We start from the raw sequence: 15,745 nt of genomic DNA, 5'->3' as shown, positions 1-15,745 counted from the left end.
TCACACATTAGTTGTATTGTGTGGTTTAGCTGTAAGCATTCATAACAGCTTGCAGCTCCATCTATCCTAAGAACCCTTATAAATGCATAAATGCCTATAATACATCACACGCAGGTGGCTCATAGAAATTGTTACCACCATTATATTAATTTCCTATGCTGCCAACCAAATCCCACTTACACAGAAGAGTGTTTCCACTGTAGCTAACTGGGTGACTGAAGACTATAGCCAACCAACAGGAATGGTATTCAGCCTGCATTCATGTGCCTTTTTAAAAGGCTTTGTCTGCTTCTCAAATGTTTCTAAATTTGTGTTCAAAATATTAAGAACACGATCCTAATGTTGAGTTGCACCCCCTCCCCTTTTGCCCTCAGAACACCTCTACAAGGTGTTGAAAGCATTCCATAGGGATGCTGGCCCATGTTGACTCCAATGATTTCCACAGTTGTCAAGTTGGCTGGATGTCCTTTGTGTGGTGGACCATTTTTGATACACACAGGAAACTGTCGAGTGTGAAAAACCCAGCAGTGTTGCAGTTCTTGACACAAACCGGTGCGCCTAGCACCTACTACCATACCCTGTTCAAAGGCACTATTTTGTCTTGTCTATTCACCCTCTGAATGGCAAACAGACACAATCCATAAAGGCTTCTTTAACCTGTCTCCTCCCCTTGATGTACACTGATTGAAGTGGATTTAACATCAATAAGGGATCATAGCTTTCACCTGGATTCACCTGGTCAGTCTATGTCATGGAAAGAGTGTTCTTAATGTTTTGTACACTCTCAGGTTTTTGGTCAAAAACTGTAAAATCACCATGAATTCAGCTAAAAATGTATTTCATTTTGGAAATATTTGGGGTATATTATTTTGGGGTTTAGTCCAATTTGCAGTGCACAAATTATTAGAATTATGTTCCAGCCCCCCGACCATCCGCTCCGACAAAAATCGGACCGTGGCTGAATATAGTTGCCTGCCCCGGACATAGGGAATAGGTTGCCATTTGGGACACACCCTTTGTAAAGGAGCATCAAATGAAGTATCCTTGTTTTGACAAAGCATTAAGATGTTCATGCCCCTGAAGTGTGATGGTTGCTGCTCATCTGTGATTAAATGTTTCTGAACATATATCTATTAGTTAATACATTAACAAATGAATGACTGTGAGTGGCTGGTGCCCACTAGCTACATTAAAAGAGACACTCACCTCATTTGAAAAGAGCTTGAGTGGCTATTTGAATGGGTGAGGGTGGGTGGTTGTGTGCGTGCAAATGCATGTACAGTATGTGTGCACTGAAAAAATTCTAGTTTCAACTAATTATTATGATTAAGTAACTGGTTCCACAACCTTTTAACTCAATCTTTCGGTCAAAGTGTTACATGAACATAATATTCAGTCAACTTAAAATGTTTGTTCAACTTTTGTTCATTTATCTAGAAATTATTATTATAAATACTTCACAAAAAAAGGCTGTGGAAGTAGTTGCACACACGTTGCTTTTGACATACAATGTTTTCTATTGACATATTTGACAAACATTGACAAACATGATTACATTGTGCTATGGGTGGGTGTTGTTATCGTAACCAGTGAGCTGAGGTAAGGCGGAGCTTTACCTAGCATAGACTTATAGATGACCTGGAGCCAGTGGGTCTGGCGACGAATATGTAGCAAGGGCCAGCCGACTAGAGCATACAGGTCGCAGTGGTGGGTGGTATAAGGGGCTTTGGTAACAAAACAGATGGCACAATCTAGACTGCATCCAGATTGCTGAGTAGAGTATTGGGGCGGCAGGGTAGCCTAGTGGTTAGAGCGATGGTCTAGTAACCGGAAAGCTGCAAGTTCAAATCCCCGAGCTGACAAGGTACAGATCTGTCATTCTGCCCCTGAACAGGCAGTTAACCCACTGTTCCTAGGCCATCATTGAAAATAAGAATTTGTTCTTAACTGACTTGCCTAGTAAAATAAATAAATACAAATGTGAAGTTATTTTTTAGATGACATCGCCGTAGTCGGGGATTGGTAGGTTAGTCAGTTTTACTAAGGTAAGTTTGGAGGCGTGAGTGAAGGAGGCATTGTTGCAAAATAGAAAGCCGATTCTAGATTTGATTTTGGATTGGAGATGTTTAATATGAGTCTGGAAGGAGAGTTTACAGTCTAGCCAGACACCTAGGTATTTGTAGTTGTCCACATATTCTAGGTCAGAAAAGACGGAAGGAGTGTTGTATGGCATTGAATCTCGTTTGGAGGTTAGTTAGCACAGTGTCCAAAGAAGGGCCAGATGTATACAGAATGGTGTCATTTGCGTAGATGTGGATCAGGGAATCACCCCCAGCAAGAGCGACATCGTTGACATGTACAGAGAAAAGAGTTGTCCCGAGAATTGAATCCTGTGGTACCCCCATAGAGACTGCCAGAGGCCGGACAACAGGCCCTCTGAATTGACACACTGAACTCTATCAGAGAAGTAGTTGGTAAACCAGGCGAGGCAATAATTTGAGAAACCAAGGCTGTCGAGTCTGCCAATAAGAATGTAGTGATTGACAGAGACGAAAGCCTTGGCCAGGTCGATTAATATGGCTGCACAGTAATTTCTCTTATCGATGGAGGTTATGATATTGTTTAGGACCTTGAGCGTGGCTGAGGTGCACCCATGACCAGCTCTGACTCCTGCTTGCATAGCGGAGAAGGTACGGTGGGATTCGAAATGGTCGGTAATCTGTTTGTTTGGCTTTCGAAGACCTTAGAAAGACAGGGTAGGATAGATATACAGTGGGGTGAACAAGTATTTGATACACTGCCGATTTTGCAGGTTTTCCTACTTACAAAGCATGTAGGTCTGTAATATTTATCATAGGTACACTTCAACTGTGAGAGACGGAATCTAAAACTAAAATCCAGAAAATCACATTGTATGATTTTTAAGTAATTCATTTGCATTTTATTGCTTGACATAAGTATTATATTACCAATCTTTGGGAGTCTCAGACGATACAAAAGAGAGGTTGAAAAGGCTAGTAATAGTGGTTGCAACAATTTCTGCAGATAATTTTAGAAAGAGAGGGTCCAGATTGTCTAGCCTGGATGATTTATAGGGGTCCAGATTTTGCAGCTCTTTCAGAACATCAGCTATCTGGATTTGGGTGAAGGAGAAATGGTGGGGGTTTGGGCGGTTGCTGTGGAGGGTGCCCGGGCAGTTGACCGGGGTAGGGATAGCCAGGTGGAAAGCATGGCCAGCTGTAGAGAAATGCTTATTGAAATTCTCAATTATAGTGGATTTATTGGTGGTCACAGTGTTTCCTAGCCTCAGAGTGGTGAGCAGCTGGGAGGAGGTGCTCTTATTCTCCATGGACTTTACAGTGTCCCACAACTTTTTGGAGTTAGTTGCAGATGCACATTTCTGTTTGAAAAAGCTAGCCTTTGCTTTCCTGACTGACTGTGTGTATTGGTTCCTGACTTCCCTGAACAGTTGCATATCGCTGGGACTATTCGATGCTATTTCAGTCCGCCACAGGAAGTTTTTGTGATGGTCAAGGGCAGTCAGGTCTGGAGTGAACCAAGGGCTATATCTGTTGTTAGTTCTACATTTTTTGAAAGGGGCATGCTTATTTAAGATAGTGAGGGAATTACTTTTAAAGAATGACCAGGCATTCTCGACTGACGGGATGAGGTCAATATCCTTCCAGGATACCCGGGCCAGGTCGATTAGAAAGGCCTGCTCGCTGAAGTGTTTTAGGGAGCGTTTGACAGTGATGAGGGGTGGTCGTTTGACCGCGGACCCATAGCGGATGCAGACAATGAGGCAGTGATCGCCGAGATCCTGATTGACAACAGCAAAGGTGTATTTGGAGGGCAAGTTGGTGAGGATAATATCTATGACGGTGCCCATGTTTACGGATTTAGGGTTGTACCTGGTGGTTTCCTTGATCATTTGTGTGAGTTTAAGAGCATCTACCTTAGATTGTAGGACTGCTGGGGTGTTAAGCATATCCCAGTTTAGGTCACCTAACAGAACGAACTCTGAAGATAGATGGGGGGAAATCAATTCACATATGGTGTCCAGGGCACAGCTGGGAACTGAGGGGGGTCTATAACAGGCGGCAACAGTGAGAGACTTATTTCTGGAGAGATTAATAAAAAAAATTAGAAGCTTGAACTGTTTGGGCATAGACCTGGAAAGTATGACAGAACTTTGCAAGATATCTCTGCAGTAGAATGCAACTCCTCCCCCTTTGGCAGTTCTATCTTGACGGAAAATGTTGTAGTTGGTTGGGTATGGAAATCTCAGAATTTTTGGTGGCCTTCCTAAGCCAGGATTCAGACAGGGCAAGGACATCAGGGTTGGCGGAGTGTGCTAAAGCAGTGAGTAAAACAAATTTAGGGAGGAAGCTTCTGATGTTAACATGCATGAAACCAAGGCTTTTTTGATTACAGAAGTCAACAAATGAGAGTGCCTGGGGACACGCAAGGCCTGGGTTAACTTCCACATCACCCGAGGAACAGAGGAGGAGTAGGATGAGGGTACGGCTAAAGGCTATCAAAACTGGTCGTCTTGTGCGTTGGGGACAGAGAATTAATGGAGCAGATTTCTGGGCATGGTAGAATAGATTCAGGGCATAATATGCAGACATGGGTATGGTGGGGTGTGGGTACAGTGGAGGTAAGCCCAGAGTGATGATAAGAGAGGTTGCCTCTCTGGACACGCTGGTTATACTGGGTGACGTCACCGCATGTGTGGGAGGTGGTACAAAGGAGGTATCTGAGGCATGTAGAGTGGGACGAGGGGCTCCGCAGTAAACTAAAACAATGATAACTATCCTAAACAACAAGGCATATTTACATTTGAGAGAGACATAAAGCAAGGCATAAAGCAATCACAGGTGTTGATTGGGAGAGCTTGCAAAGACAACAACTGGTAAGACAACAACAGCTAATCAGCTAAGACAACAACAACAGGTAAAATGGTGATGAATGGGCAGAGAGCGTCGGTTAACTACAAACAGAGCTGAGTTTGGGGCTAGGGCCGACAGATAAACAAAAGTAAACAAAGTGGAGTACCGTGATAAATGAACAGTCCAGCAGGCATCAGCAATGTAGCCAAGTGATCATAGGGTCCAGTGAACATCAATAGATGGAACAGGGAAGCTGCGGGTAGTCGTTGCTATGCTAGCACGCGGGAGACACAGAGTTTAAAGTTAGCAGGCGGGGTAAGGAGAAGCATCTGCTCCGACGTCCAGCGAAGGCCGGTTGAGAGCACAGCGAATGGAATTACGTCTCCGGACCAGTCGTGGTGGTACGGTGGGGCGCCGTGTCGACAAAGGGACCAGGCCAGATGGTGAAAGAGGTATTGTAGTTGTAGTAATTTTGTTTGCTAGCCGGGAGATGTGCCTGGCTCAGAGCGATCTTTGGGCTTGGTCACTCGGTGGCAGCTAGCTAGCTGTGATGATCAGGAGTAATGGTCCAGGTGTTACGGCTGGAATCCGGTGTTGTAGTGGAGAAAAACAGTCCGAGGCTGGCAGGTATTATGCAGGCTAAAAAACGTCTGGTGCCTGTACAGAGGGTAAAGGCCGCTAGCAGTGGCTTACAATGACTAAATAGCTATTAGCTAATTAGCTGGTTAGCTCCTGATGGCTATCTTCTGATGGAGGTTTTGGTTATAAGGTCTAAAAATAATAGCGGATCCGTGTCACATTGATTGAGTCGGGTTACCAGAAGGTATATTTAATTTAAAAATGGAAAAGTGATTGACAAATAAATTGAAATATATGCAAAAAAGATAAAAATACAAAAAGTCAACGAGAGGACGACAAACCACATCTGCAATGAAAAAAAACAATTATAGTTGAATGAACATATGAGACAAGTTGAGCAAACACATAATATAAGTTGACTGACGCTTTTTCAAGTTAATGCTAAGTTTGGGTCAACTTAACATTTTAAGTTCAGGTAGCACTTTCATTGAACAGTTCAGAAACTAAAAAAGACTGTGTAACCAATTACTTAATAATAATTAGTTGAAACTACATTTTTTTAACTGTGTGTGTGTGTGTGTGTGTGTGTGTTATTAGATGAAGTGACATCCAGTATCTCTGTCCCAGTAATGGGTGATTAGAGACAGCGAGGCATGCCTGTTCCCCCTGGGCCCCATAACCCTATTGTTTCATGTCTTCTCTCCTCCCTTTTCTCTTGTCACACACCACACACACACTCCTTCATCTCCTCCCTCTCTTCTGTGTGTAAGACCAGGTCGTCAACCCGTGTCTCCCCAAGGTCACAACCCCAGCCCCCTTTCCATATAATCGGGTCATTTAGCATCATAGCATCGACTTATTGCTTTGTCTAAGGGTCAAAAGTGAATTGAGCGAATGCACTTGTCACTCGTGATTTGTGTCCATGTTATTGCATCTCATCGTGCAACAGCTAGCCTACAGAAGCCTCTGCCCATTGACTAAACAGAGCAAATAATGTCACCTGACTGCTAGCCAACACCAAAAGTCAAGTACACTATAAATCATGCCGTTCGTGGTCACTATTATTGAATTCCAGTGGTGTAAACTGGGAAACCCACATATCTATCCATATCTATCCTCTGTGTTACAGTAGTTTCATGGCTGTGCTGAAATGATGTTGATTGTATCCCAAGTGGCATGCTATTTCCTATATAGTGCACTAATTTTGACCCTATGGGACCTGGTCAAAAGCAGTGCAATATAAAGAGAATAGGGAGCCATTTGAGATGCAGACGTTGTCTGTCTTCTTCTCAAAGCTGTTGCTGTAAAATGAGCCAAAGTGGGGCATTGGGATTAAATGGGTTTATGCCGTCCCCTATGAGTACAGTATTAATTCAGGGAGCAAAGTAGCACAGCAGCAGAATGGACTCAAGTTACTCCTTCAATCTCAAGTGTCAGGTCATCACACGTGTTTAGTCTGTCAGTGACTGAAGGAAGTGAGAGGTCTTGTACTGTATGCCTGAAGTGGTTATGTCCCAAATGGCATCCTATGTAGTGCACTACTTTTGTCCAGACCCCTGTTGGCCCTGGTCAAAAGTAGTGCAGTACATAGGGGATAGGGGGCCATTTGGGATGTGTTCACTATGACTTCCGTTACAGCATTGTGACTCTGTAATTAACTGTTAATTTGTGTTCTTTATTTTCTATTTCAGGAGGCGGCCACTTTTGCCAAAGAGCAAGGTTTCGAGGAGGTGAGTTACCGCCGAATGCACACCACTAAACAGATCCTAAAGGTTTATTTTAGCTGATAATTTAGTTCTTTTTTGGACAGTGATTGATGTGCTATTATACTCTCCAGGCCTTGCAGCAGTTGCTATGGAAACCTGGTAGTCGTCATGGTTTCTTTGTTCAGCCATCTCTCTCTTTCTCTCTCTCTCTGTCTCTGTGTGTGTGTGTGTGTGTCTCTCTGTGTCTGTGTGTTATGACGCACTCCGCTAGGTCTGCACCCAACATCGCCTACAGATGTTATGTATTGAATTTTGAAAAGCCTCTTGGGAAGCTGAGAAGTTGGGCATGGTTTCAAGCCTTCCCTCTCTCTCTCTCTCTCTCTCTCTCTCTCTCTCTCTCTCTCTCTCTCTCTCTCGCTCTGTCTCTCTCTCTCTGCCTCTCTCTTTCTTGCGAGCACACTGCCTCTCTTTTTCTCTCGCTCTGCTTCTCTACCTCCCTGTTCTCCCACTCGCTCTATCTCTTTCTGAATTTCTCTCTCTGCCGCTCTCTCTCTCCATCTCTCATTTCAATTAAATTTGATAAATGCTTTATTGGCATGAATGGCTGGTTGCCACTGTTGCCAAAGCAATGTATATGAAGTATTACACAAATGAACAATATGCTTGAGGAACAACAGTATATGACAACAAACACAAGAATGCATTGAGAATAATACACACGAGAAAACATCTAATTGGGGGATTTCATTTATACAGGGTCTTTCTAAATGCAAAATATGCTCTCTCTGTATTTCTGCCTCTTTCTCCGGCTGCCTCTCTCTCTTTGGGGGCTGACAGGTTGCCTGGTTAAAAAGCTTCTCTCATTAGTATCATTACTCCCAGGGATGATATGTCTCCCCTCTCCCTGCTACAGTATAATATAGCACTAACACAAAATTGTACAGCGCACACAGTATCCTTTTAATAACCAAATTACTGCCACCTGTGGTTTTAGATTATGTAAATTAAAATGACATAAAATATGTTTTAAGTGGGGCTGCGCATTAAATGACGAATACATGTTTAGCTTTGCCTGCCTCTTTGCTGCCTTTTCAAAAAATCCTATATCCTGCTTTGCTTTTTAAATATCAATTAAAAAAGACAAACATGTGAAATCTACTTTAGATGTTTTTAAGTGGTTTTTCTCTTTTAAAGGTAGAGCTCTCCCTTGAATATAGTTCTTCTATGTATGAATAATTTTCATCCAGAATCACTTACGGTATGATCAACGTGACTGGAATGGGAATGGATTCCTGATGGCCCTGACAGCTTCCACAGAGGAGGGAGGGAGGGAGGGAAGCTCACATCACAGAAAGTAAATATAAAGGGCAAAGCGTCAACTCTCCCAGTACTAACCAATTCTCTGACATTTTCTGTGTCAACTTGATTTGCCAGAACACTGCAAAATTGCATCTGATGAATATGATTTTTCAGAGAACAACACTAGTATGGTACTTACAGTATTTCTAGATGGTTTCGCGGTTAAATTCGTTTTTTCTGCTTAGACTTATCTTGTTGTCATGTCACGTTTGTAAAAATGTGGTTTGTGCAGCTAGGTGCTCCAAAAATATGTTAATTCACAAGATTGGCAAAGGAAGGCAAAAGAGGATGTGCATTGATATTTCTGCTTCCTGCTTTTTGTTTTCATAATAACCATACTAAATAATCTGCTCGTCAGAAATATACATTGTAGCCATGCCAATTACTATTTAATATTTATTCATTAAATGACTAGGTTATGTTTCTCTCTCTTCAAAAAGCCATCAGCACACCTGAAAACACACTTAGCAGTCGTTCTGATTGTCATCTGTTTCCTTTAAATGGCCAGAGATGAGATGAGGTATCTGTAGACCAGCAATAATGAAATCTTTCCTAGGCACTCGTTGCATCCCAAATAGCACCCTATTCGCTATAAAGTGCACTACTGGTCAAAAGTAGTGCACTACATAGGGAATAGGGTGCCATTTAGGATGCAACCCCTGCTTCACAAACAACCTCTCTCTATTGAGGAAGATACATTTTTCAGCAGCTTTGATACAGACGCAGGAATGTAACATCCTGATAAAGCTGTCATATTATGTGGTTTAAAAAAACTACTTCAGAGAAATGTGCCTCAGATCATCATAACCCACTAAAGTGCAGATGCTGTTGATTTGGATCCGATCAATTATTGCACAATTAATCATTCACGCGTTTGCATTTGTCAGCAGTACAGTAATCCAAATTGACGATGCAAAATGTCTCCTTAACATTTTCTAAATGCACTCATGTTGAATTGAATATGATCTGTTTTCCATATTGTGTTGTTGCCATAGGAAGTTGTTGCCAGGTAAGTCGGCTACACAAACAGGTGTAGTAACATATTGTGTTCATTGTGTGTGTGTTTTGCCTTCATCAACTACCTTAATAGTTACCCTACCACCCCCTACCCCTATAATAGACCCCTAAACCCCTGTTTTCCTAAACAGACTTCAACTTTTTTTATAAACCTTAAAGGGTTACATACCCGGGCCGTGTGTTACTCCCGTGGAGATTTTTGCATTTGGTGTCTGGAGTCATTGGAGTGGCTGGCTTGTGGTTCAGTTGAGTTAGTCACAGTGACAAATTGCTTCTTTGCTGTTGCCTGTTAACAGCCTTTGTATTAACCTCTCCATTAGCACTTACTTGGAGTGTTACTCCCATTTTTCCTCTGCCCAATGTCTCGGCGAACCTCTTTAGACTGATTAACGGAGCTTTGGGAAGCATTTAGAGGTGCTAAAGCTCATCGGCTGGAGTGAGGAAGGGAGGCAGTATAGCTGGCTGGTGGTATTGGATAAGAGCCGTATCACTCTGATTACTTCCTGCTTGGCTTTATTTGGTTGCTCTAAAAGTTCCTCATTGTAGGAAAACACTATACTGCTAGAATTGCCTGAGAAGAGACTTATTGTTGTATAAATTCTACTAATAATATGATAATAAAATACTTAACAATTATAATGTAATGTAATATGGTCATTTAGTAGACGTTTTGATTCGAAGGCGACTTACAGAACTGTCAACATTGAGAGTAGATGTAGCCATGTGAGAATCGAACCCACAATCCACCATTCTCTACAAACCCAACCCACTGAGCCACTGGAACCCAATGATAAAACAGCAGCGTCGTTCATGGTCCACCCTACTGTGAGCTACTGATAGAGACATTCCACCTGCTCATAGTACATCATGATAAGTTAATAGTAAAGCAGCCATGACAGGGGTGGGTTTTTATCACTGTGATGATCAAAGGGAGGCTCACTGGAGAGTTGTGTTAGTCTCCAGGCTCCCGAGATATCCAGTCTGTGCACATGCTATCGAGAAACGTGCTGCATCCCAAATGGCATCCTATTCCCCATAGGGCTCTGGTCAAAAATAGTGTACTATGTAGGGAATAGAGTGTCATTTGGACGCAGACAGGGCCTGCTTCAGGAGGATAATAATATATGACTGCATGTATAACACCACCTAGCCATGTCCCATTTATTCATTCACGTAGCTTTGTCTAACAACAAATCTTCAGCCACACTTTAGGCTATCCTATATCCTAGTTTCATCGTCCCATATAGAATTGTTGATTACTGCATCTGATAATGGATGCAGTTCAGCCCTATATACTTAGTTTTTTCACATTTCTACATGACAAAACAATGAGCGTTTTTAACCCAGTAATATTGATCTTTTTATCTCTTTTAATTATCACTTGATCCCCTCAGTCCAGGCGAGATAGGAAACACTGACCTCTCTCAATCACTTTTGTGAACCCTCATTGACTGAAATGGCCCCTTAGCAGGCAATAATCAAATCAAATGTGTCACATGTCTCGTAAACAACAGGAAACAAAACATAATCACTACAAGATGGTGCCGATAGAGATGGCAGCTTCGCTTCTATTCCTTAGGAAACTGTGCAGTATTTTGTATTTTATGTATTATTTATTACATTGTTAGCCCAGAAAACATTGTGTTATTACATACAACCGGGAAGAACTATTGGACATCAGAGAGACGTCAACTTACCAGCACAACCAGCAGTACAACCAGGAATACGACTTCCCAAAGCGGATCATTTGTCTGCGCCTCCCAGGGCATTTAAACTGATTCTAGAGGCCAAAAAACACCGCAAGAGGAGAGGGTGCTGGAGCGGTCTTCTAGTGAGGCTTCGAATGCGCACCCACCGCTCCCGAGTATATTACTCGCTAATGCCAGTCCCTAGTTAAAAACTTCTTGGATATAGGGGGCGCTCTTTTAATTTATGGATAAAAAAACATCCCGTTTTAAACAAGATATTTTGTCACGAAAAGATGCTCGACTATGCATATAATTGACAGCTTTGGAATGAAAACACTCTGACGTTTCCAAAACTGCAAAGATATTGTCTGTGAGTGCCACAGAACTAATGCTACAGGCGAAACCAAGATGACATTTTATACAGGAAGTGCCCCAGATTTTGAATGCGCTGTGTTCCAATGTCTCCTTATATGGCTGTGTATGGGTCACGAATGAGCTTAGACTTTCTGTCGTTTCCCCAAGGTGTCGACAGCATTGTGACGTATTTGTAGGCAAATCATTGGAAGATTGACCTTAAGAGACTACATCTACCAGGTGGCCGCTTGGTGTCCTCCGTTGCAATTATTGCGTAATCTCCAGCTGCGTGTATTTTTTGTTTGCTTCGAGGAGAAACACAGCTGCCACGAATGATTTATCATCGAATAGATATGTGAAAAACACCTTGAGGATTGATTCTAAACAACGTTTGCCATGTTTCTGTCGATATTATGGAGTTAATTCGGTAAAAAGTTTGGCGTTGTAGAGACTGCATTTACAAACGCCTGAATGTACCACGTTCATCTGTACAAACAATAGTGCGCAAGTATAAACACCATGGGACCACGCAGACCTCATACCGCTCAGGAAGGAGACGCATTCTGTCTCTTAAAGATTAACGTATTTTGGTGCGAAAAGTGCAAATCAATCCCAGAACAACAGCAAAGGACCTTGTGAAGATGCTGGAGGAAACAAGTACAAAATTGAAAAACTCCCTAGAAAGGCCAAAACCTAAAGAAGAAACCTAGAGAGGAACCAGGTTATTAGGGGTGGCCAGTCCTCTTCTGGCTGTGCCGGGTGAAGACTATAACAGAACATGGCCAAGATGTTCAAATGTTCATAAATGACCAGCATGGTCAAATAATAGGTATGGGACAGGTGAACAGGTCAAGATTCCATAGCCGCAGGCAGAACAGTTGAAACTGGAGCAGCAGCACGGCCAGGTGGACTGGGGACAGCAAGGAGTCATCATGCCAGGTAGTCCTAAGGCATGGTCCAAGGACTCAGGTCCTCCGAGAGTAGAGAAAGAAAGAGAGAATTAGAGAGAGCATACTTAAATTCACACAGGACATCGGATAAGACAGGAGAAGTTCTCCAGATATAACAAACTGACCCTAGCCCCCCGACACATAAACTACTGCAGCATAAATACTGGAGGCTGAGACAGGAGGGGTCAGGATCCGATGATGCCCCCGGACAGCCAAACAGGAAGGATATAACCCACTTTGCCAAAGCATAGCCCCCACACCACTAGAGGGATAGCTTCAACCACCAACTTACCATCCTGAGACAAGGCCCACAAAGATCACCGCCACGGCACAACCCAAGGGGGGGCGCCAACCTAGACAGGAAGATCACATCAGTGACTCAACCCACTCAAGTGACGCACCCCTCCTAGGGACGGCATGAAAGAGCACCAGTAAGCCAGTGACTCAGCCACTGTAATAGGGTTAGAGGCAGAGAATCCCAGAGAATTAATGTAAGCTTCTGACCCACCGGGATTGTGATGGTGATGAAAGAAATAAAAGCTGAAATAAATTATTCTCTCTACTATTATTCTGAAATTTCACATTCTTAAAATAAAGTGGTGATCCTAACTGACCTAAAACAGGGAATTCTTACAAGGGTTAAATGTCAGGAATTGTGAAAAACTGAGTTTAAATGTATTTGGCTAAGGTGTATGTAAACTTCCGACTTCAAATGTATGTGGCAGGGTCTACAGACAATCACGGATTACAAAAACTAAACCAGCCCCTTCGCGGACATCGGCGTCTTGCTTCCAGAGAAATTAAACAACTTCTTTGCGCACTTTGAGGACAATACAGTGCCACCTACACGGCCCGCTACCAAAGACTGTGGGCTCTCCTCAAAATATTTAAACGTGTTAACCCTTGCAAGTCTGCTGGCCCAGACGGCATCCCTAGCCGCGTCCCCAGAGCAAGCGCAGACCAGCTGGCTGGTGTGTTTACGGACATATTCAATCAATCCCTATCCCAGTCTGCTGTGCCCACATGCTTCAAGATGGCCACCATTGTTCCTGTTCCCAAGAAAGCTAACTGAACTAAAAATGACTATTCACTTCTATCATCATGAAGTGCTTTGAGAGACTAGTCAAGGATCATATCACCTCCACCCTACCTGTCACCCTAGACCCACTTCAATTTGCTTACTGCCCCAATAGTTCCACAGATGATGCAATCAACATCACACTGCACTGTAAGAATGCTGTTCATCGACTACAGCTCAGCATTCAACACCATAGTACCCTCCAAGCCGCATCATTAAGCTTGAGACCCTGGGTCTCGACCCTGCCCTGTGCAACAGGGTCCTGGACTTCCTGACGGGCCGCCCCCAAGTGGCGAAAGAAGGAAACATCTCCACTCCGCTGATCCTACACACTGGGGCCCCACAAAGGTGCGTTCTCAGCCCCCTCCTGTACTCCCTGTTCACCCACCTCCAACTCAATCTTCAAGTTTGCAGACGACACAACAACTTGATTACCAACAACGACGATACAGCCTATAGGTAGGAGGTGAGGGCCCTCGGAGTGTGGTGTCAGGAAAATAACCGCTCACTCAATGTCAGGAAAAGTCTGAGATGATCGCGGACTTCAGGAAACAGCAAAGGGAGTACCCCCCTAACCACATTGACGGGACAGCAGTGGAGAAGGTGGAAAGTTTTAAGTTCCTCGGTGTTCATATCACCGACAAACTGAAATGGTCCACGCACACAGAGTGGTGAAGAAGGCGCAACAGTGCCTCTTCAACCTCAGGAGGCTGAAAGAATGTGGCTTGTCACCGAAAACCCTCACAAACTGTACAGGTGCACAATTGAGAGCATCCTGTCGGGCTGTATCGTCGCATGGTACAGCAATTACACTGCCCACAACCCCATGGCTCTCCAGAGGGTGGTGCGGTCTGCACAATGCATCACCAGGGGCAAACTACCTGCCCTCCAGGACACCTACAACATCCGATGTCACAGGAAGGAAAAAAGATAATCAAGGACAATAACAACCCGAGTCACTGCCTGTTCACCCTGCTTCCATCCGGAAGGCGAGGTCAGTACAGGTGCATCAAAGCTGGGACAGAGAGATTGAAAAACAGCTTATTTCTAAAAGCCATCAGATTGTTAAACAGCCACCACTAGCACCGAGAGGTGGCTGCCTACCTACAGACTTGATATCATTGGCCACTTTAATAAATTGAACACTAGTCACTTTAATAATGCCACTTTAAGAATGTTTACATAACTTGCATTACTCATCTCAGATGTATATAATGTATACTGTATCCTTCACTATCTCTTCTTTACTATCTATTGCATCTTAGCCGTTCTGTCACTGCTCATCCATATTTTTTATACCTATATATTCTTATCCCATTCCTTTACTAGATTGTGTGAATTAAGGTTTTGTTGTGGAATTTGTTAGATATTAGGATTTGTTGTGGAATTTTAGATATTACCTGTTTGATACTGCTGCACTGTCTGATCTAGAAGCATAAGCATTTCACTACACTCGCAATAACATCTGCTAACCATGTGTATGTGGCCAATACAATTTGATTTGAGTAGACAGTGAAATGTTCGCTTACAGGCCCTTCCCAACAATACAGAGAAAAAAAATAACACAAGAAATGAATACTCACTGAGTAACATTAACTTAGGTGTATACACAGGGTACCAGTACCGAGTCAATGTGCAGGGGTACGAGGTCATTTAGGTAGATGTACAGCTCCAGTCAAGAGTTTGGACACACCTACTCATTCCAGGCTTTTTCTTTATTTGACTATTTTCAGCATTGTAGAATAATAGTGAAGACATTACAACTCTGAAATAACACATATGGAGTCATGTAATAATGTAATAGAAAGCTAAGTCATGTAATAACCAAAAAAGTGTTAACCTTTTCACACCAACAAACGGGTGTGATCATTCTACAGTGGTCCCTGCAACGTATGCTCAAACCGGTGTGATTAGAACGTCCAGTTTCGATTGACGCAACAATCAGTATTTGAGCTGGCCATACTGTTTTTTCACAAACATTTTGAACAAACACAGTCCTTACAAAGTTATGTCCAGAATGTGACCAGTGTCACGCCCTGGCCTAAGTTATCTGTGTTTTCTTTATTATTTTGGTTAGGCCAGGGTGTGACATGGGGGATTTATTGTGTTTCGTCTTGTCTAG

The 15,745-nt window shown here is 43.0% G+C and overlaps 1 protein-coding gene across 5 annotated transcripts in view; it reads left to right on the top strand.

Moving 5' to 3' along the window:
- Window positions 1–15,745, top strand: part of LOC109899937 (adenosine kinase) — a 291,951-nt gene that overhangs the window by 239,362 nt on the left and 36,844 nt on the right. For all 5 annotated transcript variants that reach the window (XM_020495596.2, XM_020495594.2, XM_031835383.1 and 2 more), the window contains one exon: window positions 7,163–7,201. In XM_020495596.2, the coding sequence (XP_020351185.1) occupies window positions 7,163–7,201 (39 nt within the window). The remainder of the gene's footprint in view (window positions 1–7,162; window positions 7,202–15,745) is intronic.

This window comes from Oncorhynchus kisutch, linkage group LG11, assembly GCF_002021735.2.
Source record: "Oncorhynchus kisutch isolate 150728-3 linkage group LG11, Okis_V2, whole genome shotgun sequence".
NCBI lineage: Eukaryota > Metazoa > Chordata > Actinopteri > Salmoniformes > Salmonidae > Oncorhynchus > Oncorhynchus kisutch.
Note: the sequence above shows the minus strand (reverse complement) of the source record. Positions and strands in the feature narration are given on the sequence as shown.